The sequence below is a fragment of the Apis cerana genome, linkage group LG12 (assembly GCF_029169275.1).
Source record: "Apis cerana isolate GH-2021 linkage group LG12, AcerK_1.0, whole genome shotgun sequence".
Classification (NCBI taxonomy): Eukaryota; Metazoa; Arthropoda; class Insecta; order Hymenoptera; family Apidae; genus Apis; species Apis cerana.
In genome coordinates, this window is record NC_083863.1 from 561,246 (window position 1) to 586,852 (window position 25,607).

The following is a 25,607-nucleotide window of genomic DNA, read 5'->3' on the forward strand; positions in this document are numbered from 1 at the left end:
TATATACATATATATATACACACTTTGTTCATCACCGATTGAAATCCACGCCATTGAGATCATTTTTCGATCCATGTCTCTGAATCGATTGACTCGAATCCGTATTTTTTATTTCTGAAAATACTTATTATCGGGGAAGGTACCATTGATCCAGGTGATTTCTATTTTTTTTAAAGGGAGGTTTGAGAAGAATATGTTAAATGGATTATTCAAGTAAAAAAAGAAGAGGAAGAGCGGTTAAATAACCGTTTTCGTGCCTAGTGTAGGAAAAATGTAAAAATTAGGTATGACGAAGCGCTTAAAAACGACAAGTATTCTCAGGCTAGAGATTTTAGTTAGTAGACAACATCCCAGGGAGAATTACAGCCTCGTTGAAAGTTATTGGCAGTCCTCTCATTGTTTTCAAATAACTTCCCTTATCGGATGATACTACTACCTAGATAGATAGGTAGTTGGAAAGGTAGCAAAAGACTTCTCGGTAACGAGGAGTTTAAGAAGGGAATTCGGTTCGACGACTTTATGGAAAGACAGGAGACGAACACGGTTGTCCTCGTCATCGTTCAGACGCTCCGCATTCCACCACCAATGCCTTAGTAACGACAGACTCTTCGTCCAATTATTTTTCCCTCGCTTCGAAACATTTCAACACCACTTCACCCAACGAACTCGTTCTATTTTCTCGTTTCCGTGCCAACCTTTCCTCGCCTTCCTCCTCCTTTCAATTCCTCCTCCTTCTCAACCTCGACGTTTTTCGACGTGCACAGGAGGCCTCCCCCACCCCGACCACCGGACCAACCCCTTAACACGGGACCCCGACGAGCTCGCATTATTTCAATTGTGCGAGCAGCAATAATTCACCCCGCTAAGAAGATTATAAAATGTTTATGAATAATGGAACGAAATACCGTTCGAGGCGGCCGAGGCGCTTCCAAGGGTGCTCTTCTTCTCTCTCTATTTATATATGTGTGTATATATATATATATAAAACAGCGTGGTGCAACCAACACTAAAGCCAATAATGCTACCTAGCCACCTTCGAAATAGGAGGTGAACTCGCTCTCCACCGTCTCTATCCGTGTATCCGCTTATTCCACGCCACGCTTGTATTGTAAACGTTAAACGAATATTCGCGCAGCGGAACAATTCCGCGTATTAAGTTGTAATAACATTGTTGTTGCCCCCCGTCGCAGGGATACTTGGCCTCTCGACCGTCCACCGCTATTATATCACTCTTAAGTAGCTGTCGTCGTCCGCGAGTAGAGGGATTAAGATATTTTTTTTTCTCGAATTTTGATTAAATTTGTCGAAATCGTAAAATTTGATTCGATCGTATCGACAACTTTTGTTCGCTGGAGCAAAACTAATTATTTCCTAGAAATGAAAAATCACAGAGAGATGACAATCGGGTAGCGACGAGAAGAATCGAAACTAATTTTCGGGGGATCCGTTCAATTTTAACCGAGATCTCTGCTCAATCTCTCGCGCGGATCGGATAGATTTACGCGATCTTTCTTTTTTTGGTAATTTGTTTCACGAAACGTCGAAATCAACGCGATGACGCGCATACATCTTCGCTTGAATTAACGCGCGCGATCGATCGGCTCGCAGGGAGCGTGGACAAGAACGGTATTTCTTATTTTTACGGCCACGCATCCAGCGAGATGAGAACGTTTTTGCTTTCTCCTTCCTTCTTTTCTCTCTTTTTTTATCGAGCCAGCTATCGATAACGCTCGTCCGAGCCTCGCGAGCGTTTGATCGTACGTGACGTCAACGGATTAGAATGGTCCCGTTAACGACATTACTGACAGGAAATATGACGAATCAATAATTTCCTCGATCTAGCATTTTATGAGGGAGTATTAAACGGGCGATAGTTATCGATGATTAATCGTTCTGCTGTCACCCACACGGGCCCGTTTCGGTCAATGTATCGCGCTTTCACACGCATACAATTTCTCTTTCGAAAAGAATACGAAAAGGCTCGAAAAGGCTCTTTTCGAATTTTCGATTCATTAAAATTGCGTTGATGTTAACGAAATAAATTTTTTTAAACTTCAGCTCGGCGAAACGAGAGAAATACACCAGTTGGAGGAATAATTTTTATTAAATTCGATATTTCGATCCATCTATCCTCGCGTAACGTTTTCTTAGAGAACGTTGTTTTACAGTGCCGATAGTCGCCTTTCGAAATGATTACCCCCGGCAATTTTATATCAACAGTTTCCCCTCCCGGGGAACATCTTTTCACAAACACTCTCGAAAATCGATCTTAGATCAGATTTCACATTTTCTCCCATTTTTCCACGGGCTTTGCAAAATAAAGCTTTTAGAACGAAAGAACGAAATGCGCGGGATAAAGCGTAAATGTAAATTTCTCTCTCTCTCTCTCTCTCTCTCTCTCTCTCTCTCTCTCCTTTTTGATGCGATGTTTCCGATGCAAATTCAACCGAGCATTAAAAGATGTGTTCGCAGCTCATACGATCATACTTCATACGTATAATACGATATATAATTTATTTTGAGAGATGAAATAGTTGGATAATTGGAAACGGTAAACAACATAAAGCCGCGCAATATTTTCCATCCACCGGTTTAACATCATGTACATTGGAAATATGAAATATGACACTATTTATCGTTTCGCGAACTGAATTTTAACGAGTAAAATTGAAAAATGATACGCCTTTCGTATTCGAAACGAACGAATATAGTTGGTATTTATCTTCGATACGCGCATTATCGCGAGTTCGTGAAATTGAACTCGAGTTTACGACGATCGATCGTTCAAAATTCTTTCCTCGAGAATTAAATTGATCCCGATCTCGGCAAAGTAAAATTCATGAAAAACGTCCGAGGGTTTCCTGAGAGCGCCGTTCAATTTTGTAATTGAAAATTACAAAAATTCCCCTCTTGTCCGACATTCCAAGGATTCGTTATCCGAAAAATGGTAATCGTAGCCTTAATTACGGCACTATTCGGGCGTAATAAGCGTGTCCTCCTGGAGAGGAGCGGCACCTGGCGATATTTCAAGCGAGGGAGGGGCACTAAATCAAAATGATGCCGCGGAAATCGGCGGAAATCCAGACGCGCGAGTCCGAACGAACGAAACGAACGGTAAATCACGGCCAGCCAGCCTCGTCGAGAGCGGTGGCTGTCGGGGAGTCGTGGTGGTGGCGGGCTCTCTCGTCGTAGCAAGCATTTATTAATCGCTCAGCTCCTAAATCCCGTGGCGCAGCTGGGCTCGAAATGTTTGTACGTATTGCAAAGTAAAGCGCGTGAGGGAGGGAGGGAGGGAGGGTCCTCCGGGAGAGGATTAGGTCGGACATATTGAGAGCTTCTAGCCGAAACCACCTACCCTCCTTCTCGAGTCCCGACCCTCCTGGCTGCGCCAGGCGCTGGGTTGGAAGGAGAGTCGGAACCGAGCGAGCGCCGGGCAAAATTGTGGCTTTGCAAGGCGTGAACGCGTCCGACATAATTGCGCTCCCTGTTTGCTCCCCGATAACCTGTTCCCTTACAGGTGGAACGGCATCGATTCTTCCGCATCCTCCAATTATCGTCGAGGAAGAGATCGAGATCGTGTCTCTGCTCTTCTCGTCCTGATCGTGCAAACTCTGATCGCCCTTTCAATAATTATTCCTCGATACGGAATTTATTTCTCAAATAAATTCATTCGTCGCTTAAACGAAACCCGTCACTCGCATCGTCGATTAAATAAATTTCTGCTTATTACGTTATCAAATTTACGTGAAATTAAATCCCATACAAAGCAGGATAAAAAGAGGGCCGAAGAGGGGGAGTCGGTAATTAAAATTGTCTTTGATTTAATCGCAAGTTTTTAATCGCATCTACCTGCCTGGTGTGTATATTCCAGGCCCTGGTAATTCAGCATTAGCATTTCCAAAGTTTCACGACAAGTTTTTAAATGGAAAAGATATTTGAAATCCCGAGCTCATTCGAACTGTTTGCAGTCTCGATGAGATTTGTCGGCCGTGCTTTACGATCACGCTTTTGATTTACCGTTCCCGTGTCGGGTGTCGTACTTGCTCGTAATAAATCAATAACGGTTCCACTACGCTATTGCGTAAATTTATTCTTCCATCCGGTCGAACGTTGCGATTGGCGACATAAAAGTTTCGGTTAAAAGCTAATGAAAACGAATGATGGAGTTTTTTTTTTCCCCCCCTTCGTTTTTAAGCGACCGGGATTTCTCGATTCTCGGGATTCGGGGAATTCTTTCGGGATATATAATATCTCCGTTCACCAAAATGGAACCTTTGAAATGGAAAAATTGGAGAAAGGAGCGGTGTGTCGTACGTAGTACATAATCGCTTTATTTTAAGAGAAAAACCGGCAACGCGTAAATGTCACGTAAGCGATTCGCGTGACCACGCGGATTTCTTATAGTTTGTACGTTTTGTTTTAATATCAGAAACCTTTCATTTAACGATTATCAAACAGCATCGTGTTTCGAGTCACGCGAAACGTGCGAAATCTGATAAAAATCGAGCCACGTCATCCGGACCCCTCCCGACGCCTGCGAATCTATCATGATCGAATCGAAAGAGTTAAAGCATCGGTGGACGATATCAAGATTCTTTCTTTCTTTTTTTTTTTTTTCTTGTCACATCCTATATTTTTTTCGCTCTCTCTCTCTCTCTCTCTCTTCGTGTAATCTCAATTTATAATTTTCAGAATCGTTGTATCGAACGAAACGAAATTAATAAAAATACGATAGAAATACGATAAGATAGAATGATTATCACGTTTAAATACTCGTAAATTCAACTGTCGATATCGTGACGTTAATCTTTAGAATCCATCTTTGCGTTAACAAGAAAACTGTAATGATATGGAAAAAGAATATTCCTTTTTCGCATTTACGAGTAGTAAAAATAAGTGAAAAAAAAGAAAGACAACGAGTCGATCGTCCAATTAATCTCAACTTTTATATTTTCAAAGACGGAAAATTTTCGCTTTCGTTCCCAAGATTATAAATCTCCTCCCTTCTTTGAACCTCCAAGTAGGATCCTTTTGTTCGGCCGGGCCACTCGGATCCCAAGACGCTGTCTCGCAAGCAACTTGAGCTTTAACGTTCTTACATTAATACGATTTGCCGGTCCATGGAAAGAAGATCAGTGAATAACGAGAGGAGAGGAAGGTGAATGGACACGTGGATCCTTCCCTCTGCGGATGAATATCTATCTCTAACCTATTGCGTCACGAGTTTTGTCGATATTCGTGAGATTTTCACTCGGTGTCGCTCGTAAGAGGGATCAGCGGATGAAAAGGGAGACGGAGAAAAAGTTATAGGTAACCCTCCCCCTCCGCACGCCAGCTTTTGCCCGTCAACCGTAAATACACTATATTGGCCATAAACCTTTACAGTCGTGCATTACCCATCCCGATTCGACGCTGCCCGCCATCCCGCTCTTCGTTCCTTCGTTATCGAATAACCGAGGTTGGTCGGCTTAACCGGAACGTTTTAAAGCGTCGCTTCTTTCGCTCCTATGATTTTTCGCTTCTCTTTCTTTTTTTCGGTGTTTCGTAACGGAGATGAGATTTTAATTACGAACTCTGTCTCGATGATCTATCGTCGATGGTAAAAATAAAAACTCCATCCTTCTCGTCGAACCAACGTCGATAGTTTGACGAACGAACCACTCGTCTCGTTAATTAGAAAGGAAGTTAATCGCAAATAATTTTTTAGAATTAATTTCTTAGAATTAAAAGAGTACGGGGCCGCGTTCAGAGCGGATCCAATTACCGTTAGTTCTTAGCAGGCAAGCTAACTTCCACTTTCGAAGCAATCTAATCGGGGCCGGGATAACGTCCGAAAATATAGACGGGAGCTGTCGTAACGAGGGGCCGTTCCAACGATAATAATAATACTATTTACAATGTAACTGGGAAACACAACGCGTGGTTGCAGTCTAACGTCTCGTTAAGGGAGGAACGCCATTTTCCTTGTCTTTAGCACGCTCTCTCTCTTTCTCTCTTTATCCAGCACAACGTGCTGGAAATTTAATAATCCGTTACCGACGGATCCAATCTCTCGTCCGACGATTGGCTCGGCTGGCAGTAATAAAAAAAAAAGTCCACACGGTTTATTCGAAGAGGAGGAGATTGGACGACGAAGACGATAGGATTCGTAAGCAAATTTCTCCGCTATTCCCTTTCGATTTTTGGATAGATAGCACGCGAAACCATGTATCGTAGCGTGCAGTTCTACTGAACTTGATCGAGCATTAAAACGCTTCGCATTCTTCTTCGTTTCCCGCCCTTCCCCGGCGTTGAACTCTCTCGTTGTTGTACGAGCTCCCTTCGAGAGCCTCCCTCTCGCCGGATAGCCACTGAAAACCCATAACGCGATCCGTTCCCGGCTACAAGAAATTTAATAATCCATCTTGCATCTTTTGTAGAACGTGACGGCTGGTGAATCGCGCGTATATACGTATATAGCGACGTCATAATCGCAACAGGGGGAATTTTACGAAGAAATTTTACCACTCGAGACCTCCCTTCGTTTTCATACGGCTCGTTACATAACGGATTCACAACCGTGCAACAACGACTCCTTTAATGATCACGTGTTTATCGTGTAGTGGAAAAAAATAATGCTGGCCTTTCACCGGTTAAACGATCGTTTCTGTATTTCTCTTAGTCTTCACTCTCGATATTCCATTGAATTCCGCGTCGGAGAGTTCTTTGACTCGAGGGAAATTCACTTTTTGCTCTTGTTCTTCGCAGCATCGATGAATTTTGGAAGAACTACGCGATGCAGATTTTTCTTACTGAAAAGAGACTATCCGTGCAATACGTAAATTTCGTGGATGGACTAGCAAATTCCTTCCAAACGTAATTTAAAGATTCGTCTACGAATACTTTCCCTTCGTCCGTTTGAATCGAAGGAAATCGACGGTGCGCATTCGTTAGAAATTGAAAAACATAAAATCCATTCCGAGAGGCTTACGTCCCTCTCGTGTCCTCGTTGCGTCGCTCCTCCACGCTCGTGCGAGCCCGCCACCTGGCGGCGAAAATGGCGAAACACTTGGAGAACAAGCAGAGGGAGCTGGAAAGAGAAAGCTTCGCCGATGCGATCAAACGGGTGGAATTACTAGGACGTGCGAGTCGTGGGACGCGGATGATTGGATTGGCTCGCGAAAGAGAGACGACGGAGAGAGAGAGAGAATGGTTTTGGATAGACTCGGTGCGTGGATAAAGAGAGTCAGAAAGGAGGAGGGGGGACGGCAGGTAGAGCGACGAGCGACCAGCCGTCGTCGAGGTTTACACGGTTTCCTGTGTGTGCACGTACACGCGCGCGCTTTCGTAAATGCACGTTAATCCGCCTACCGAGTACATTTGCGGCGTTGGTACCGCCCATCGAACCGTCGAATTTTCGTTTCCTCTGTAAAGCCGGCTGTTTGCCGCTCGAACGGGAAACCGGTCGGTGGATGCACACGCACTCCTACGCGTGGAGGAAAGCGAGCTTACACGCGCACACGGGGAGGAGGCCAGGCATAGGTGTGCGCCGCTGGGGCAAATCCTGCAAACGATTTTAGCTTTTGCTCCAATCTTTTTTCCCCGAGAGAAGGATGGAGAGGATACCCGGGCTAAGGGGAGGGAAAAATGAATTTACGGTCGAAACTCACTCGGCGCTCCTATTCTTCTCGAACATCTTTCCTCGGTTACGTTCGCGGCAAGGATTATCATTACGTCGGTCGAATCGATTCGTTTCGTTTTTCTCCTTCTTCTCCAGGGGTGGGACACATCGTGGAGGAAAAGTCCACGTCATCGATGCGTCATAGGTGGTGTAGTAGGTTGTACGTAACGTGTATTCGTACCGTGGGTGCGTATCCTACGAGCCTCGAGGGCGTCGCAATAATTATAAAACTACCACCGATCGTTCCAAACCCACTTCCCACTCATTCTCCCCTCCTCCCTACCTCTCCCGTTTTCGACTCTGGCCATCGTCTCTCTCGGTCGAAGTCGATCGAAGTCGGAACGGAGAAAAGTCTCGATGATTGTTTCATTTAAATGTCTCGAGCGCGCGTGTCGCTCGATATTACGAGAGACAGACAAATCAAATTCGCCACGACACGAGAGGACCTGCCCTTTCGACGACGTCACGATGGAAAATGCGATTTTTCCCCCTCCCCCGGTAACATCCCGGTCCAGACAAAGAGGGGACTGGAGGCAGACAGGGAGGAAGGAAGGGAAGAGAGAAAAAGAAGGAAGAAAGAGCGGGAGAAAACATGACGGGCAAATCGGCGACGCGAGAAGCCGCGAATTCCCAGAAGGGGTATTTCAATTTAATGTCCGTTAATCGCATTACGTTTCGACTTTCCCAAGCAGCCGTGGCGGCGACGAATACGTGCTCCTCCCTCCCTCCCTCACGCACTCGCGCACGATCGCAGATTGCCTCGCTTCGTGTCCTTTGTCCGCAACCACCGTTCCCCCTCCCCTCCCCCCTCCCCCCGCGCGCCGTAACAGGAATGTTAATACTTGTTTAGCCCCGGCTGATTTACCAGCCAGAATTAAAAACACAATTTCCCCCGCGGAACGGCGTAAAAGGCGCGCACGCCCGCCTAAATAGAATTACCGTGCAATCATGGATTTTCAGCGCGTGCAGCCCCCTCTTCCCCCCCGTTTTACGCGGCTTTACGAGCGCCCTCCCCCTCCCCCGCGACCTTTAATATCCTCTTTCGTTCAGGAACCTTAAGATTCTGGATAAGGTCGAGATATATCGCCGGTATTACGCGTTAAATTCATTTCCGAAGAGGAGGATAGGAGGAGGCAGGCTTTCGAAGAGAAATATCTAAGGAGAAGTACGAAAAGAAATGCGAAATAACGATCTCTTAACGATGGATGAAAGGAGATTAAAGGAGATAGGTACGGAAGACAATATCTCCGTTAAAAAATTGTTGTTTTCGATTATTAGTTTGTCAAAGTTCTGCTCAAGGATTTAGCGGGGTTGGTTTGGGAAGAGAATTTTTCCCTTTTTTTGGAAGGAATCGAACGGGATAATTTGGTCCCGTTGAAAATTGGAGGATCGGATAGGCAAACCCGTGGCGGAGCTTGTTTGAATTAGGAATCGCGGTGAATATTTCACCACCGCGCCCCAGTTGTGCGCGACAATCGTTTTGGAGAAAACTGTGCCAGAGATGGAAGCCGAAGGAAATGGAACGTTTCCCGCTGCGTCTCGATTAATATCGCGAAATAAAACATTCAACAATTTTTCTCCCGTGTCAACACGGGGGGAGAGAGAATATAAAACATCCAAATATTTTATTTCATATACGTACGCCGCCGATCTATTAATCCCTGGCTGGAGAGGGTCGACGATTTTATCCAAATATTGGACTTGAACCGGTAATCCGTTTAATGGATATTCGGCCGGTAAAACGTGGATCCGTGTATAGGATATTAACGTCGAAATGCAGAGCAATAAACGGGCCTCCTGAGTAAAGATTAAATCGGGATTTCGGCCGAGAAACGTGCTCCCTCCTCCGTTGATATACACGGGATTCGCGATATCCAAATCGGTGGATATTAAATCGACAGGTGCGTCCGCTATATACGTCGTATCCCCCCTCGAAATGATCCCTTTCTCACAAACCTTTCGTTTCAAGAACACCTTTCAAGAACATTCCACCGGACCAGTCTCGAGAACAATCGACGGACACCGCAATAATAAATTCAGAGCCGAAGAGACGATCTCGCTAACGGATTTATCGTTTATTGAAATTGTTCCTTTTCGATATCGGGGGGAGGGGGTGAATATTTCGCGTTATAAACGAAAGACTCTATCCAGGAAGGGACGGAGAAAGGTACGCGGAAGATGGGCCACTACGTGACACGGACACGAATCGCGACATTAATACTAACCGCTCCTTTATTTTCTTTTACGTTCCGACGCGAGGAACGCGACGACGACGACGACGACGACCGCCTCGACGAATTTTAACGAGAACCCGTCTACGTCCCTGTGAAAATTTCTCCCTCTTCCTTCGCTTCGCACGCCCCCATAACGCCCCGTTCCCCCCTTGTCCCGCAACTTTACAGCCCACGATTCACACTCCGTCGATGCAACGATGGAGAATTTTATGACAGCTTCGTGTCCTCTCTCTATATTCGAATCCAGTCTTCTCCTCCTCTTCCTCTCCTCGAATTGACTGACGAATTGACTGTCGAAGCGGAATCGATAATTAGCGGTTGTTACGTTACGTTCTTCCCTAAATATCGAAGGAAATAAAGATTTGGGTTATAGTTGGGGGAAATATTCTCAAGTATATTCGTTATAACGGGATATCCATAAGAGGTGGAAAGAATAGACGACACTATCTTCAAAGAAATTTCGAGCCAGGCCGAAAGGAATCGCCATTTTTCGGGGGCAATGGAACGTTGCCCGTTGACGAAACCGTGCGGGGAACTGGACGCTAACGTGGGGAAAGGAAAGGAAAATCAATGTGGTGAATGAGCTCTGAACGTAACAGCCTGCCGCACACTATCGCCACGCTGGGGGTGGCTCGTATTAGCGTGAATTCTGTGCCACGTAAGCACGGATGGGGTGGCTAGGGAACGTGAATCATAGCCGAAATGCGTATCGGATACCCTCCCTCCCGTTATACAAGAGAAACGTTCTCTCAATTTCGTTTCTTTTGGATTAAAACGAGAAATTTCCAATTCGACAACGGATCAATTCTCCATCTTTCGTAATTCCTACATTTTCTTTTCAACGTGAACAATTGTACTTATATCGCGAATTATATGCACGTACATAAAGAGAAAGCGTTGCCATTGTTTATCCAGCTGAAAGAGACTCATGGAAAGGGATTAACGAATGTTTCAACGAATTTTAAAAAGATAGGTTCAAATAGGAGGGAAGGGGAGGGGTGGTTCTCTTTTAATGTATTTACAGAAAGAACGAGTCGAAGGGAAAGAAAGCCACCGTCTTTTCCACATCCGTTTGCGAGGGCGCGACTGTAAAATGCGAGGGTGTTCGACCCTCCTCTCTTTCGAGCTAACCCTAAATGGCAGTTCGCCAAGTGTGCTAACACCCTCTTCTGCACATGCAGGCGCCCTCTCTCTATCTCCGCCACCACCCACCCTCTCGCGACACGCACGCCAGGTCCCATTCAATGCGCCGGCTACACGCACTGCACACGCGGCTTTGCACACAATGCTCGCAAACACTTTGCATTCGTAAACATGCGTAAACAACAACGGCGGTTTCACACCTAAGGTACAAACCTGAAACTGCACGGTCGAGAGCGGTCGGATGCTATTACGGGCTCCAGTTCACTTTTAGATTAAGCCCGACAACTTGTTGTTGTTCGTTTGCGCCTACCCGAATCAATTCAATTCGTTCGATTCTACGGAAAAGGAACGGCTACGTTTTATGTTTTTATAGTTAATTGGAATCTCTCATCGATGCACCAAAGTTTAACGTTGTAGCTTTTCATTTTTTGCTCGTAAAAATTGTATGACTTTCGCGCGATTTAGGAAGGAAGAGACGGGAACGTTGTTTACGAAATAGCGAATATAGATGACGTTTGATGCGATGCAAAAGAGGGACGACCAGTCTTGGTAGGTTCGATTCATAGGTTCGAGCTCGTATCGCCGCGGGTCAAGTGTCGACTGCAATGTATATGTCGCTTATAGATTCGTCGAGACGCCCCTGGCGATCGAGGGTCAATAGAAGTACGCGACAAACAAGAGGCTGTGCATCAGTTGGATTAGATTGGATAAAGTTGGGCGATATCGTTTGAGTTGAAAACTGGCGTTATATAGGGGTTCGGTTTGTTTCAGCCGCAACTCTTTGATAAGACAGGATCTCTTTGACGAAGATGTATGATTGTTTCTACCGGCGCATCTCGTGTCTCGTTGGAAAAAACAAATTGCGACGTATCGCTCCTTTTTCCCCCATCGACCTCGCGGTTTAATAAAAAGCTTATTGCCACGAGTTGCGAAACACGAAGTTGAAACGTGTATTATTTCCGCGTTGTAACCCGATAAATACTCTGATATTTTTTTTTTTTTTAAATCGATGCACGAATGGTCAAACGAGAATCGAAAGATTAATAATATACTGGGGGTTTTTAGGAGAAAATCTATCGAGTGTATCTTTCGTCTGTATATCTCTCGGCTTCTATTTTTAGGATTCGAGAGACAAGAAAAAAGTACAAAATATAAAGAGTATCTTTATAATTCATTTCCAAAGTTTGTAAATTCTCATAAGTATTTTTTGGATAAAAATACGACTTTTACATTTCTATAAGAAGGAGCGTAATTGTTGAAGATGGACAGCTAATTTCCGGAAGAATTAAAAAATGTAAAAATAGTGACATAGCTATGATCATAGAACGAAAGAAATTGCACGAAACTTGTTTGCTCGGTTCGATAGAGTTATACCCGATAACGTAAATAACAATAACGAGAAATCGAAGCCGCCTAGCGGCACAATCGGTACTAAGAATCGCGACTGTTTGATCATAGCCATCTAGCGGTATCGGTGGATACTAATGGTCCATCGGCTCACTTTTTTAACTTGAAAAGAAGCAACTCGTCTTCGTATCGATTGATATAATTATTCCCAAAAGTTTGCAACATTTTTCAATCGTAGTATATATTTCAAGCTTTGTCGGAAATATATTTTGAAAAAGTTTTTAATAAAAGTTTTAAACAATAATGTTCACGTATGATCGAAAGGGCAAAATGCAATTTTTAATTGCGTTCCCGAATAAACTCTTGATCTCTCTTGGCTACGGGGGAGAGGAAAAGTTTAGCGGACAGTGATTTCCAAGTTCTCCCGCGTTATCTCAAGCTTCTTCTTTTTAGTTCACGATATTCTCGGCCACGATTTCGTCCCGTTCGGATTAAGAAACTCTATCGAAGACGTGATTAAAGATTAGCTATCCTGTCGACCCTCGGCGTGAGTCATGGTTTTTACTTCGATCGATTAAAACTTGAAGTTTATTAGAACCTTATTAAACTGCCAACTCTCGCTTATCTTTTAAAATATTTCACCCCCTTTTTTTTTTCGTATACATAATAAGAAACGATAATTCGAGATAAAAATTTGCATCGTCCTCCTCCGCCCAATCAAAGAAAGAAAGGAATATAACGAAATTTCGAAATATTATCAAAAGCATCTTTTACCGTTCGATTATCAACTTCAAACTCCAGATCTTTTACATTTCTTTGTCTCGTCGATAAATAACATTTCACCAAAGTCCTCCTATCCGAGGAATTCTCAATTCCAGCCGGGGTAAAAGTGCTTTCACGGTGCGTATGTGCAATGAACGAGAGTCCATCAGTCCTTACTGACCATTCAGCACTATAAAGGGAGCTCAAATATTGATTCGGTTGGCAATTATGAGTGGTTTTTCACTGGGTCTCTCTCTCCACGGCCGTACCCTTCGGTCCTGTTCTCCAGGTCTGCTTAATTACGGGATGTTTGCGTTTCTCAAAATTAAACTCCGGCCAGGATAGCGCATCGCGATAGCCCTCGGGCTACTCTAAACAAATTTACATCAAACCGGAGAACTTGCCACAATAGCCGATCATAATCCTTCAATGGGTCCCGCTTCCATTTCTTCCTTCCCAGTTACCATTAAACTTTCGACGAAAAGGAACTTTTAGGAATTTCAAAAAGTTCCATTTGCTCGGGACAAGAAAATTACACGTTTACCTCGATAAATCGCGAGTTCCGCATTCATGCTCGATTATTAAAATTAGAGATCGAGTGGGTTGTAAGCGATCGATAAATATCAAAGGCTCGAAAATGATCGAAAGAAAAGTTAGAGGGAGAATTCGCAATTCGTATATCGAAGAAATATGATGGAAAACAGATTGGAATAACGGAGGGAGCGAGGGAGAAACCAAGTTCCCCTCGGATCTTACGCGGTTTACTTTTGCGGCAGTAAATTAACGGTTCACGGTGAGACTTCTCTTGGGACCCCTTCATGACGTCTCGACCAGTTACAGCCCCGTGTTAAGCTTCCGCCGAAATTAGTGAAAGTCGAAGGGGGAAACGGTCGACCAAAGAAATACCGGATCGCGTTCAAACTTTTCTTCTTTTATTTTTTCGCCGCGATATTACTCGTTAATTATCCAGCAGGAAAATTAATCGTTGTAACGTTCCTCCCTTTTTTGTCCAAGTTGTTGCAAAGTTTTAAACTTGAGGTTTGAAAATAGGTGAGAAAATATTTTGATCTTACGTACAAGTTGCTAACATTTAACATCGACGAAATATCATCGATGCTGTTCAGCGATGCGAAATATTTTTATCTTATTTTCCGGGGGAAACTCTAATCCGTAACGATAAAAAAATAATAATATTTAAAGGCTGTTAAATTTAATCGGATAACGATCAAACGAGTCCCAAAGCTCTTTAAATTTAAATGTAAAATTACGACACGCGTGATTCCACTGTGTTCCAATTCACGCATTGGATATTTTTTAATTTCTTTTTTTTTTGTTTTCGCTCCTCGATGAAATATTAAAAAAAAGTCTCCATTTCTGAAAATTGAATTTATCCTAGATCACTCTGAAAAAAAAAAAAAAGTAATATGATGACACAAAATAATTTCCACGATTTCCAATCACGAGCCACGTCGCGATGCATCTATTTACGATCAAACGTTTCTATTTCTATTTAAACCTACCTTTTTCTCTTTCACTGCAAAAAAAGTACATCACGATTTAAACACATTCGAAATTCGATCCGATTAGCCGAGGGAGCGAAACGAGAAAAAAATATCAATTCTGGATGGAACGGACGCTCTCGTAAATCATTCTTTCACGTGTCGCCGCGACTCGTGAAAAGAGTCGAGTCTCGCGCAAGAGGGGGAGGCAAGGGCAAAGTAGCCGGTTGTTGATAACTGTTGGAACAATTACAGCGTTTCGCCCCTACGTTCCGCAAACGATTTCGCGCGGGGAGAAGGAGAATAAGAAATGGGAGGAAGGGGAGGGAGGGGAATGGAAGGTGACGAGAGCTACGTGTCAAGTTTCGGGCCGCGAAGTTTAATTAAATAACGAGGTGGACGTCGAGAGAGGGGTGCGTTCGGGGCCCCTCCTCGCCAAGACGGCAACAGTGAGAAGGAGAAAGGGGAGGAGGCAGCGGTAAGAAAGACCGCGAGAAAAGGGGATGGAGCCCGAGGTGGCAAGTTGCTAGGTGACTTTGCTAGTTATTTAATTAGCTCGGAGATTCTCCTTTGCCCCACTGCATCCCCCTACCGTTCCTCTCTTTTTGCTCCTCCGAACGAACCTCCCCCTTTCTTCGACCAACTCTTCGCCACGACTCTCCCCGGTGCCTTTACCGCGACTTCCTTTACGACCTCCAAAGGACAACGCGCCTCTCTCTTCCTCTCTCCCTTCGGAGGAGGAGGAGCAAGGAGGAACTTATTGTTCCCTTTGGTCATTTCTGCACGGCCATTTGCTCGCGAGGATCCCACTTCGCTCGCACGGAAAATCAGCGCGATCGTGCGGAAGCGACGGGAAAATTTTCGCTTTGAGCTTCGAATTAGAATCCGAGAGACCTGTTTCCTAGGCGAATCGAACAGCGTATCGTTACGAAAACTTTAATTGGAGATATGCGCGTTGCTTGGAAAAAGATTCCTCGCAACGGCGTTAGGAGGTTAGGGGGAAATCGACGTGGGGTGGATTGTGGTTGCCGTACATATATATATATATATATACTCCTCGAACAAGAAAAACGGACAGATTCCCCATGGGAAGTCGACAACCTTTTCCCACCGTTCGAACAACCGCCATTTTCGATCCGAGCGAAAAGGCATCGAAAGCTTATCAGAGCTTAACCCGGTGACAGGATGATTACAGGTATTACGGGAATTACACGAGAGCGAATTGCGCAACATGGCGTAACGAACTCGCGATATTTCGAAAATTGCGCGTTCACCAGAAACCTAATAGAACCTGGGTCCCTGAAGAGGTCCAACTTCCTAGTTGGATATATATATATATATTTGGAGAGGAATCAAATTCTTATCCGTTCGAAAGGATCGATAATTGATCCGAAATCTTTTCTTAATTTCTTAAAAAGAATTTTCATATCGTAGCGGATAAAGACGAAAATGGAAAAGAGTGATGTTTCTCGATAATTAAAAGTGGTTGGAAATAAATTCTAAATAATTCGTTGAAAAATCCCCAACTAAATATTTGCACGTTCGTTCCTTTTTTACGCGTCCTTAAAAAATCCCGGTAACATCTGTTGCAGCTGGAAAAGGAGGGGAGGGGAGGAAGGGTTGAGCAGGTGCGACGAAAAGCCCGGACGAAATTCACGGTAAACGCGACACTCGGATCAAAGCGGTTCCCGATTTCCGCAGTCGAAGCTGTGCAGAGGCGCGCCCGTACCTTTTCCAGGGGAACGAATTCGAATTCTTAGAAAGCGAATCCGGCCAAATCGATATTACGCGCGATGAATATTTTGATTTCAATTCGACCGCGCCATTTACACATTCTTCGCGGGAATACAGCGTGCGACGACGCTTTCTAAAACTGAATAATTGAAAAGTGAGAAATTCGGTATATATGTCTTTCCTTTTTCATCCTTTCATCTTCGAACACGCTCGAATAACACTCGGTGCACTGTTTAATCGATCATGGATATCATTCGATGGGAAGTAAATTTATATAATGGAAAATAAAATCTTCGAATAAATCGAAATCACAGGAATGGACAGGATTTCACTTATAACACGTTTCGTTATTATTCAAATTACTACTGCCGCGAGTCACGAGAGTCTAATTTTACCTCTCGCTACATTCACCACGCGCCCATTCGATCCATTCGCGAAGAAATCTTCCTCGAGGACTCGAGATAACGTTAAACCAGCAGCAACGAGAGGGGGGGCAGGCTTCGACGAAATCCAAAGTAAATGTGACGCCGTTGATCGAACCGGGACGCGATTTCCGTAGTCGCCGCTACAACAATACGGCTGCATAAATAAAGCGCGTTGGACGTGATCAATATTGGATGTGATGAAAGTAAACCGGTAAAGCGCCCAACGACGCTCGACCCCTCGTCGACGCGCGCGCGACCGTCTGTGTAATTTAATGCCGGGTAAATACGCGAAGCGGAGAGAGTAGTTTTGCACTGTAATCTAGACGAATCTGGCGGAAGGGCCACTCCCAACGGCATAGGCCGCCGTCAATTACAAAACGACCGTAAAGGGATGTGCTTTCGCTCCGTGCAGAGCCTTATCCTCCTCCTTCGACACACTTGCCGATATTTAAACGCCGCCGACGGACCACTTTCCGAACTTTCCTCCTCCTCTTCGCGGCAAAACTTTGCTCTCCCCGCCGTTTTTCATTCCCCACGGCAAAAACCGAAAGAATGTCGATTTCGAATACGCCATCTCGGAATTTAGTGATAATTTGACGGATAAATGTCACAAAAATTTTCCAAGATGAGATTTCATAAAGTACATCCACTTTGTAAGTAGAACGTGATTTAGCCGAGCGCGAACGTCGCGGTTATTTTTCGAAATGGTGGAAAGAGAGACGTTCCGGTAGGAAAATTTATCTTCTCGTAATAAGAGCGCGGCAACGCCGTTTTCCGCCTGTTGTCACGTCCCTTTCGTTCTCGTACGTGTCCGCCTCTTTGTCTTCTTCCGTCTTCCTTTTCCCTCCGCATCCCACCGGGATTCGCTCGTGTCCGCATTATAATGGCATTTCGTGTCTCCGCGTTACGCTTACCGTCTCACCCCTTGTACTACACGTTTTCTCTCTCTCTCTCTGTCTCTCTGCGTCTCTCTCATCCCCCATTTCGCGGAAGGAAGTATTCGTATCGGGACGACGAAAGTGTTTGCGGCGAAATTCAGACTGTGTCGATCGTAATTTTTGAAAAATTCGTTGGTTTCCGAGTATATTTTTGGTTCCAGATATATTTTTTAATCAAGTGCGTGGCGCGATCAAAGGAGGGGGGAAGTGTATTTTATTTCGAATTCAGAAACGTAAGGATACTTTTTCACGATAGAACAGTGCTTTCACAGCAAGCAAACAATATTTCAAGCTCCTTTTCAAAGTGCTCTTTATGCCAGAAAGTGTTACGCTTCACGAGAACGGCACACAAAGGAGGTTTTACTTCCATAAAAAAATTGAAGAGACGACTTCTCGAACCTTGTCCATCTTCGTCCATTCCGCCCGCTCTCTGCAAAGGTCGCGCGCGGTATATATTTCTCCCTTTCTATTTTTTCCCTTCCCTTCTCTCCATTCTCCTCTCTCTCCTTCCCTCGTTGGACTCGTGCGTGTCTTGTTTCGCCCACCCTGTGGCGAACCTGCAAATCTCTTATATACCGAATTCCTAGTTTGCCGCCATACACTCCGCGTATCCACACTTTCCGTATCTCCTTTCCTCGACGTTTACATTTGCATTTGCGTGCCTCCCTTCCCTTCCCCTCCGCCCTTTTCTCTTTCGAGCGTGCTCCCCCCTCGCAAGCCTCGACGCTCGTCCTTTTTCCTTTCCCATTTTTCCACCCCCTTCCCGGTTTCATCTCGCGAATATAAAAAGGGCTGAGCACACGAGTGTTTAGTAACTTTGTCAGCGTTTTTAATCCCGCCCCCTTATTCTACCTCTGCTTTCGCTTGTCCCGCATGCTCCTCTTTGTCTCTCTATTTCTCTCCTACCTCGAATAACCATATATATATATATATATACACTTACGCCTGCTTTTTCTACTTTTTTCTCCTTCTTCCTTCTTTTTTTTCGTATTTTTCCTTTTTTTTCAGTTCGTTTCTGGCTTCGAGGCCCTCCTCCCTCCGTCTATGTACTTTGTAAAACCAACCGTTGTACCAATTACGAGTGCTCGCGTTTTCAACCAGCGCCGGATTTAGTAGCTTCATCAATGAAATTGATTCGTTCGGCACACAGGCTGCACGTCGTGCCGCCAACTCAAACGGTAGTTATCGAGCACGTGTCCCCAGGATTTACACGCTTTTGCTCTTTTTTACGCACGGCGGAAATACTTGGAAGGGAAAGTGTCTCGATCTGTTTGGAATCGGTTATGTCGAAGATGAAATAGTAACGGGAATTCGATTCTACAGAAAATCGTTAAAGGAATAATCTCAAGGTTGCTGAGGTGTTCCGGAGATTTCAATCGTCTTATCGCAATTGTCCGAGCTAATAATCAAAACACTCGCCAAGTTTCTTGCATTTCCAGGGGAAAAATTGGCGGCGTATCGAAATAAAACAGGATCATAAGCGGACGGGAAGGTTGATTCGATCCCAACTGTTGCAGGGGCAAATATACCGTACCATCGTCGATTTGCATTGAATTTCGTTGTTTGCTCGCAATTCGAACGCGGACGACACGGGGTTTACAGTGTTTCGAGCGGCCGAGTATTTTTCATCCGAGTTTGCATAAAAACGAAAACACTCGGCGCCATCGTATTATTTTCGCGCCGTGAACGGAACGCGGAACCTACTTGAACGGTAAAACAAATAAAAGGAGAGGGGATAACGTTAATTTATCACGTCACGAAACGAAAAGTTTTCGGAATAAACCGCGCCACCGATAATCTTCCCCTACCCTACGGGGCTTCTCTCCGTTCCAAAAACAATTAGACCCGCACCTAACGAGATTTTCCACGTCCCGAATGGATAAATTCAATTGTTAACTCTCGCTCGATCGATAAGGGATATAAGTTCTCTCGAAAGTTTGGACAGTTTTCCACGGTAAACACGTATAACGAGATTGATTAATATTTTCACGTCGAGATTAATACCGAGTCGAGAAAAGGCGTAAAAGAATTCCGATTCGCAAAGTGAACCGCGACGCGACGAAAATTGAGATGAAATCGCGCAAGATCATCTCGAAAGGAGAGAAGAAGGAAGGAATCGAATCAAAACCCCCCATAGACGACTTATAAATACACGTCGCTCTAATACCGATCGAATTACTTGGAGCATAAAAAGATTAGAAAAAGAGAAAAAAAGAGAAAGAAAGAAGAAAAGTTCCGTATCATCCTCCCTTTCGAGAGTTTTCAACCAAGTATCGAAAGTCTGGTATAAACTGGCGCAAGCAGCGCGCGTTAGCGCTCGGGAGGGGGTCGTGGGTGGATGGATGGATGGATGGATGGATGGACGGGAGGGGGCCGCAGAATAAACTTAGACATGTTTGCCGAGCAATCAAATATATGAGTGGAAAGTCTCGCAGGCGTTATCGATTGGTTCGTGGGGCGGGTGTGGGAAGAGTGGAGAACAGTGGGATGGGTCGCGAAGGGGTCGAGACGGAATGGGGAGAGATCCACGAAACTAGTCTACATCGTCGTCGGGATGGAGGGCCGAGCGGTTTGTCCAGTGTTTGTTGTTCGCCGTTATTCGAGGGGGGCAAACATAGTTTTCGAGAAGGAGGGAAGGTGGAACATGGACGCACACACGGACGCGTACACCGACGCGTGTAACGAGTGAAAATTATTGTTATTATTTAAAGGGAAGACTCGTCGTATTTCGATATTCTCCTTAATTTCTCTTTTCTCGAAGGTTTAGACGTAGACTCATGTTCCTATTCGAGCAATGAAAATACGTATTTAAAACGGTCGTGGTGATTCACGGTAATGCAATTATCGATATTTCCAATCTAATAATCGTTATGGAGCGTTTGGATTCGAATCCAACTTTTCCAAAAAAAAGAAAAAGAAAGACCAATACACGAATAACATAAAGGAACCGAGAAAATACGAAAACACACACACACGTTAAACGCACGTTAGAGGGACGTAGGCGAAGTTTCGAGAAATTCGACTCCTTTATTTCCGTCCGCCCCGAAACGGAGGAAGAAAAATCTGAAGAGCGCATCGTCTTCGAGGCCCCCTCCCCTTCTCGAGAGTCGGAGATTTCGCTTGCACAAGAAGGAATAGCGGAATGGGCCGGAACAAGCTCGGACAAATTCTTGTCGGGCGTACGACGGGGATTGAATCGCGAGAAAACCTTATCCACCTACGCCTCGGATCGCTTTTATCTCCGATTTCGGACATTCCTCCTCCCTCCATCCTTGTCGCCAACTCTGGAACGCGCCGGCTTTTATATTTTATACATTTTATATATATTCGTACATATATATATATATGTATAGAAACGGTTAAATAGCGGAGGATTTTATATCCGATAAAACTGAAACTCGATGCCCCAAGGTATCCTCAGCTGTGCAAACGATTTTATTAATTCATCAAAACGATGTTCGTAGTTTATCTTCCCCGGGTAATATTTTTTTCTCTCTCTCCCCCCGCCTCTTCTTCTTTCTTCCTTTTTCAACGGGGAAATATGAGCCGATACCGCGGAGTGGTTTCACGATGAACGGAAACTTTCGCGTGTTTTAATTAAATTTGAAATAATTATAACGTTGCTGGTAATAATAATTCTTCGAACGATCCAAGTAGTTTGGAAATTGTTGTGCAAAAAGGAGAAAAGAATCGTTCGATCAATTCGTTTCCTTCTCTTTGAAACAAACTATACGTTTTATACGTTGCTTGATAGAGAGCTCATCGACGATTGAAAAGGAAAAGCAAGGAAAAAAATTCCAAGATCAAAATCAAAATTACATTATAATTCTAGATAGACGCGATCGAAAGTCGCGACGTACGCCCTTTTCTCCTCCTCCCTCTTCTTCTTCTTCTTCTTCTTCGAAAATTCGACCCCGTTTAAAATTATCCTCCGTGACGTCCCGTATTATTCCGCGAACGATCCCGGATCGTGGCAATTTTTCAGAATCGTTTGCTCGCCGTGATACGCACCGTTATTGGTCGAAACGGAAGGAGCGGTGTCCCGGATAACGGAGCGGTTTCTCCGTTCGTGGTAAACATCTTTTATTAAGTGCACGTTGCGCTCCGCTGGCGCGTCAATTTTTCAAAGCACCCTCCAGTTCTTTGTCTTCGCGTCTCTCCATCTAACTATAACGATAAGCACGCGTAGCTGGAGGAGAGCAAGGGGCGATTAATCGTTCCATCATCGTTAGAGACGGTCCCGACTTTGCGACAATGGCGGAAACGGGGGAGGGCCTCCCCTTCCGCCGAGATGAAACGATTTTTCGTTTCTTCCTCAACGATCGATCGAAAAGGAGAGGAACGACGACATTTTATCGTTCGATTAAAAATCCATGATGACGATCCCGAGTGTCGTCATACTTACCCTTATCCACGCACAAATCGAAATTCCTCTTCTCCAATAACGAAACGATTAACGAAACTTTCCCCTCTCTTTTTCTTTTTCCAGGCTGTGCATTCGTAAAACTTTCATCGCATCAAGAAGCGCTAGCGGCGATCAATACCTTACACGGTAGCCAAACTATGCCGGTAAGTGCACAATGCTGTTTTTGGGGGGGGGAGGCCGCTCACATCGCGAAAATCGATATTGAAATTTCGAAACGATGAAATCGGTGGTTAAACGGAGTCGAAGAAATAACGACATCCACGAATGTGGACGTGGACGAGGACGAGGACGAGGGGTTGGTCGACGTAACGACCGTCGTGGCTGCAAACACCCTCCTCCCCCTCCCCTCCCTGGCTGCAATCTAATGACTGGCCAAACAGAAATCTGCATAACACTTGGAGAAGTGTGGGTCACCTCCTTCTCCGAATCTCCCTCCCCTTATCAAACCGCCAAACTTTCTCAGCTTAGGGTCCGGGGCCAGGAATTCCTAGTTGTAATTGAATTGTCAGTGAGTTTCGGCCGGGATTCCACCTGCTGATTGGCGAAAGTTTCGCCAAAGCCGCTTGCCGAACTTGACCATACAACATTCCTCCTTCCTCTCTCTCTCTCTCTCTCTCCCTCGCGTCATTATTATCGCCCACCTTCGGTCGTTCGTCGAAGGTGGTGGTGGTGGTGGTGGTTCATCGAAGTTCGGCTCACCAGGTTTATTAGGCTTACGGGGGTGGGCGGGCTTACGGCGGATCGGTGATTAATGACGAAACGTTGACCGTCGGTGATCGATAGGGAATAATACAGGGTGAGAAAGTGGATCAGCGACGCGTTGGATCGTAGAAATTATTGGCATTCTGCGGTTTCCAGCCCCCTCCCCCGATTTAATACTTGGTTTTAAAGTGAAAATTTATGGAACATGGTTTCGACGATAAAGTCGGTGTGTTTCGATTCTCGAAAACGAGCCAATAGTTTGCTCGTAATGCTCCGTTTCCAGTGGTGTCAGACCATTCCTCGAGACGATTTTAAAAGTAAAAGTAATCAATTTCGAGGTGGATATAATTCGTTTAATTATCGGTATCGTTTCAAATTGTCGAGTATTTTTTTCACGGGAGCAGTATTACGCGGCCGGGGTACACTTGATTGATTTTCCAAAGTAATTTTTTTTCAAGAGGACGAGGCTTCCTACAATAAAAAAGTTATCCTATTACGTAGTTGCAGATGAAACGGCTAAATTCTCAATAAAACTTTCAACGTCCAAAGTTTTATTAAAAAACAATATTAATCAAAGTACGATCCATCAAACTTGATGTAACTTGAACTCGCGGTGAAACAAACTTATAATTATATATATTTATACAAAATTTTATATATATATATATAAAAGAGACATTAATTCTATCGTGATACACATTCATTTCATTTCGCAAGATCGATTGTAAACAGAAAAAATGGCAAAAAGGGGGGGGAAGCTTCGTTCAAAGTTCACACCCTCTATTTTCCTATGTGTCCGGCAATTGTTTCGACGATTACAAAAAAAAAAAGAAAAGAAAAAAAAGACGCGTATTTCCCCCGACAGAAAGGCAGAAATTGGCGCGACACGTGTGCACGGATTGCTCGTTACAACGCTTTAATCCAATAGCGGAAATACCGGAGGAGAAGTTTAGGACCCGTGGCAGGGACTATTTGCCCTTAAAAGAGAGGCTGACGTGGCGCGGGGACGGTAATATGCAGATCGCTTAATTATCACCGCGAATTATGCAAATCTTGACACCGACGTTACGAGATTTCATCGCGTTTGAACCATTGAGCGGGTCCCGGCCGCGAGGGTGGGAAAACGTACGGGCGAGACGCGCGGTTTGCCGTTTCATTAGGACGATTCTAGATTTATTAGCCCTCGTGGAGGAGGGACAGAGAGGGGGAGGGGAGGGAGAAACGTTCCGCGAGTCGTTTGGCAGGGCCCCTCTCGACCGAATTCAACTTACGTATTAAAATTTTACCCTCGCCCCATTTGTTTTTATCGCGCGAACCCGCCTCAATCAACCCGCCTTGTCTGAATTCCTCGTCAAAGATTCACGCTTTAATATTCCCTTTATTAAACGGAAACGATATCTTTGTCAATCTTGTAAACATTTTTGCTAAAAATTTTTAGAGGGAGGGAGACGACAACGAGGAATATTGCATTTCGATTACTCGTTTCTTTTTTTTCGACGCGATATTTTGATCGAGCGAGTGACAAATTTTCAAACAAAGAAAGAAGAGAAAGGGAATGACGAGAAGTTTCTCGATTTGGCCGTCGTATCTTCCGGGGAAAGAAATGGAAGGCAAGATATTTGGCGAATATATATTTTCAACGGGTAGATCCCAATGGCCATACCTCGAACACTCTCGTTTAACAAGGACGCGTCTCGAGATTTTGCCCTTCCGCCCTTGGCTCGTTCTCCTCCGATATATAGGGAGAGAGAGTCCTTGGAATGTACCCGGCGGATCCCTCGTATCTTCGAGGCCCTCCCCCCCAAACGCTATTCGCGCATCCCTCGATTTAACAGGCCTTAATCATCACAAGGACCTTCCCCGTAGTTGAACGTTTTCGTCCTGTGACCAGTTACCTCGTATCCTCGAGCATCCCCGGGAATATATACCGCACCATCCTACCACTTAATCGTTCCACCTCCCTTGCGCTATTGTTTTACTCGAATCTCTATGGAACGGATATATTCCTTGTTGATTGCTCTCTCCTCTTTTCCTCTCTCTTCGACACGGAATAGAATCGATAAAGTTTTAAATTCGCTCGACCAATTTTTCTGCAATTGTATAATTTCTCTCGTAATTATTCACTTTCTCTGATAATCATCCGTGCACTATCCGACGAATCTTCGTCTGATTAAATGTGGTTATGGTGGGTAGTCATGGTCACGTTTAATACGTTTGTATAGAATGTAAAAAAAAAGAATCCGCGTGGGAAGGAAGAAGCGCGAATAAGGAATAAACCAAGGGAGGAACTAATGATTGCGCCATGTTGCGAGAGACTGGGATGAACGCAGGTTAAATCGAATTATTCCCTCGCTGCGTTAGAATATCGTTCATTCACGAGGGAAATTTCTCTCCCCTCTCTCTCCCTCTCTTGTTGAAGGAATTATAAACAATAATGCATAAATTTATAAAATAATAGAAAAAACATTCTCGAAACAATTTGTCTCGAAACAATTCCACACAATTTCACGCTCCACACGATTTTAGAGATATTATACCGAAATATCACCGAGTCGAACGCATACGATTAAACGTAACGAAAACATTTTACGAAATGTTATATTTCGAATATCTCTGCGCGCGGTTTTGGATCTCTCTCTATCTCTCTACGGAATTTATTATCGTTACATCAACGAAATTGCTATTCCGGAAATAAAACTTGCCGCAGCGAAATCAGCGTATCAGAAATTGGTGGATA

At 44.5% G+C, this 25,607-nt stretch overlaps 1 protein-coding gene across 39 annotated transcripts in view; it reads left to right on the forward strand.

The window, feature by feature from the left end:
• LOC108003954 (CUGBP Elav-like family member 4) overlaps positions 1-25,607 on the forward strand; it is a 540,361-nt gene that overhangs the window by 474,283 nt on the left and 40,471 nt on the right. For all 39 annotated transcript variants that reach the window (XM_062082767.1, XM_062082753.1, XM_062082792.1 and 36 more), the window contains one exon: positions 22,232-22,311. In XM_062082767.1, coding sequence (XP_061938751.1) covers positions 22,232-22,311 — 80 coding nt within the window. The remainder of the gene's footprint in view (positions 1-22,231; positions 22,312-25,607) is intronic.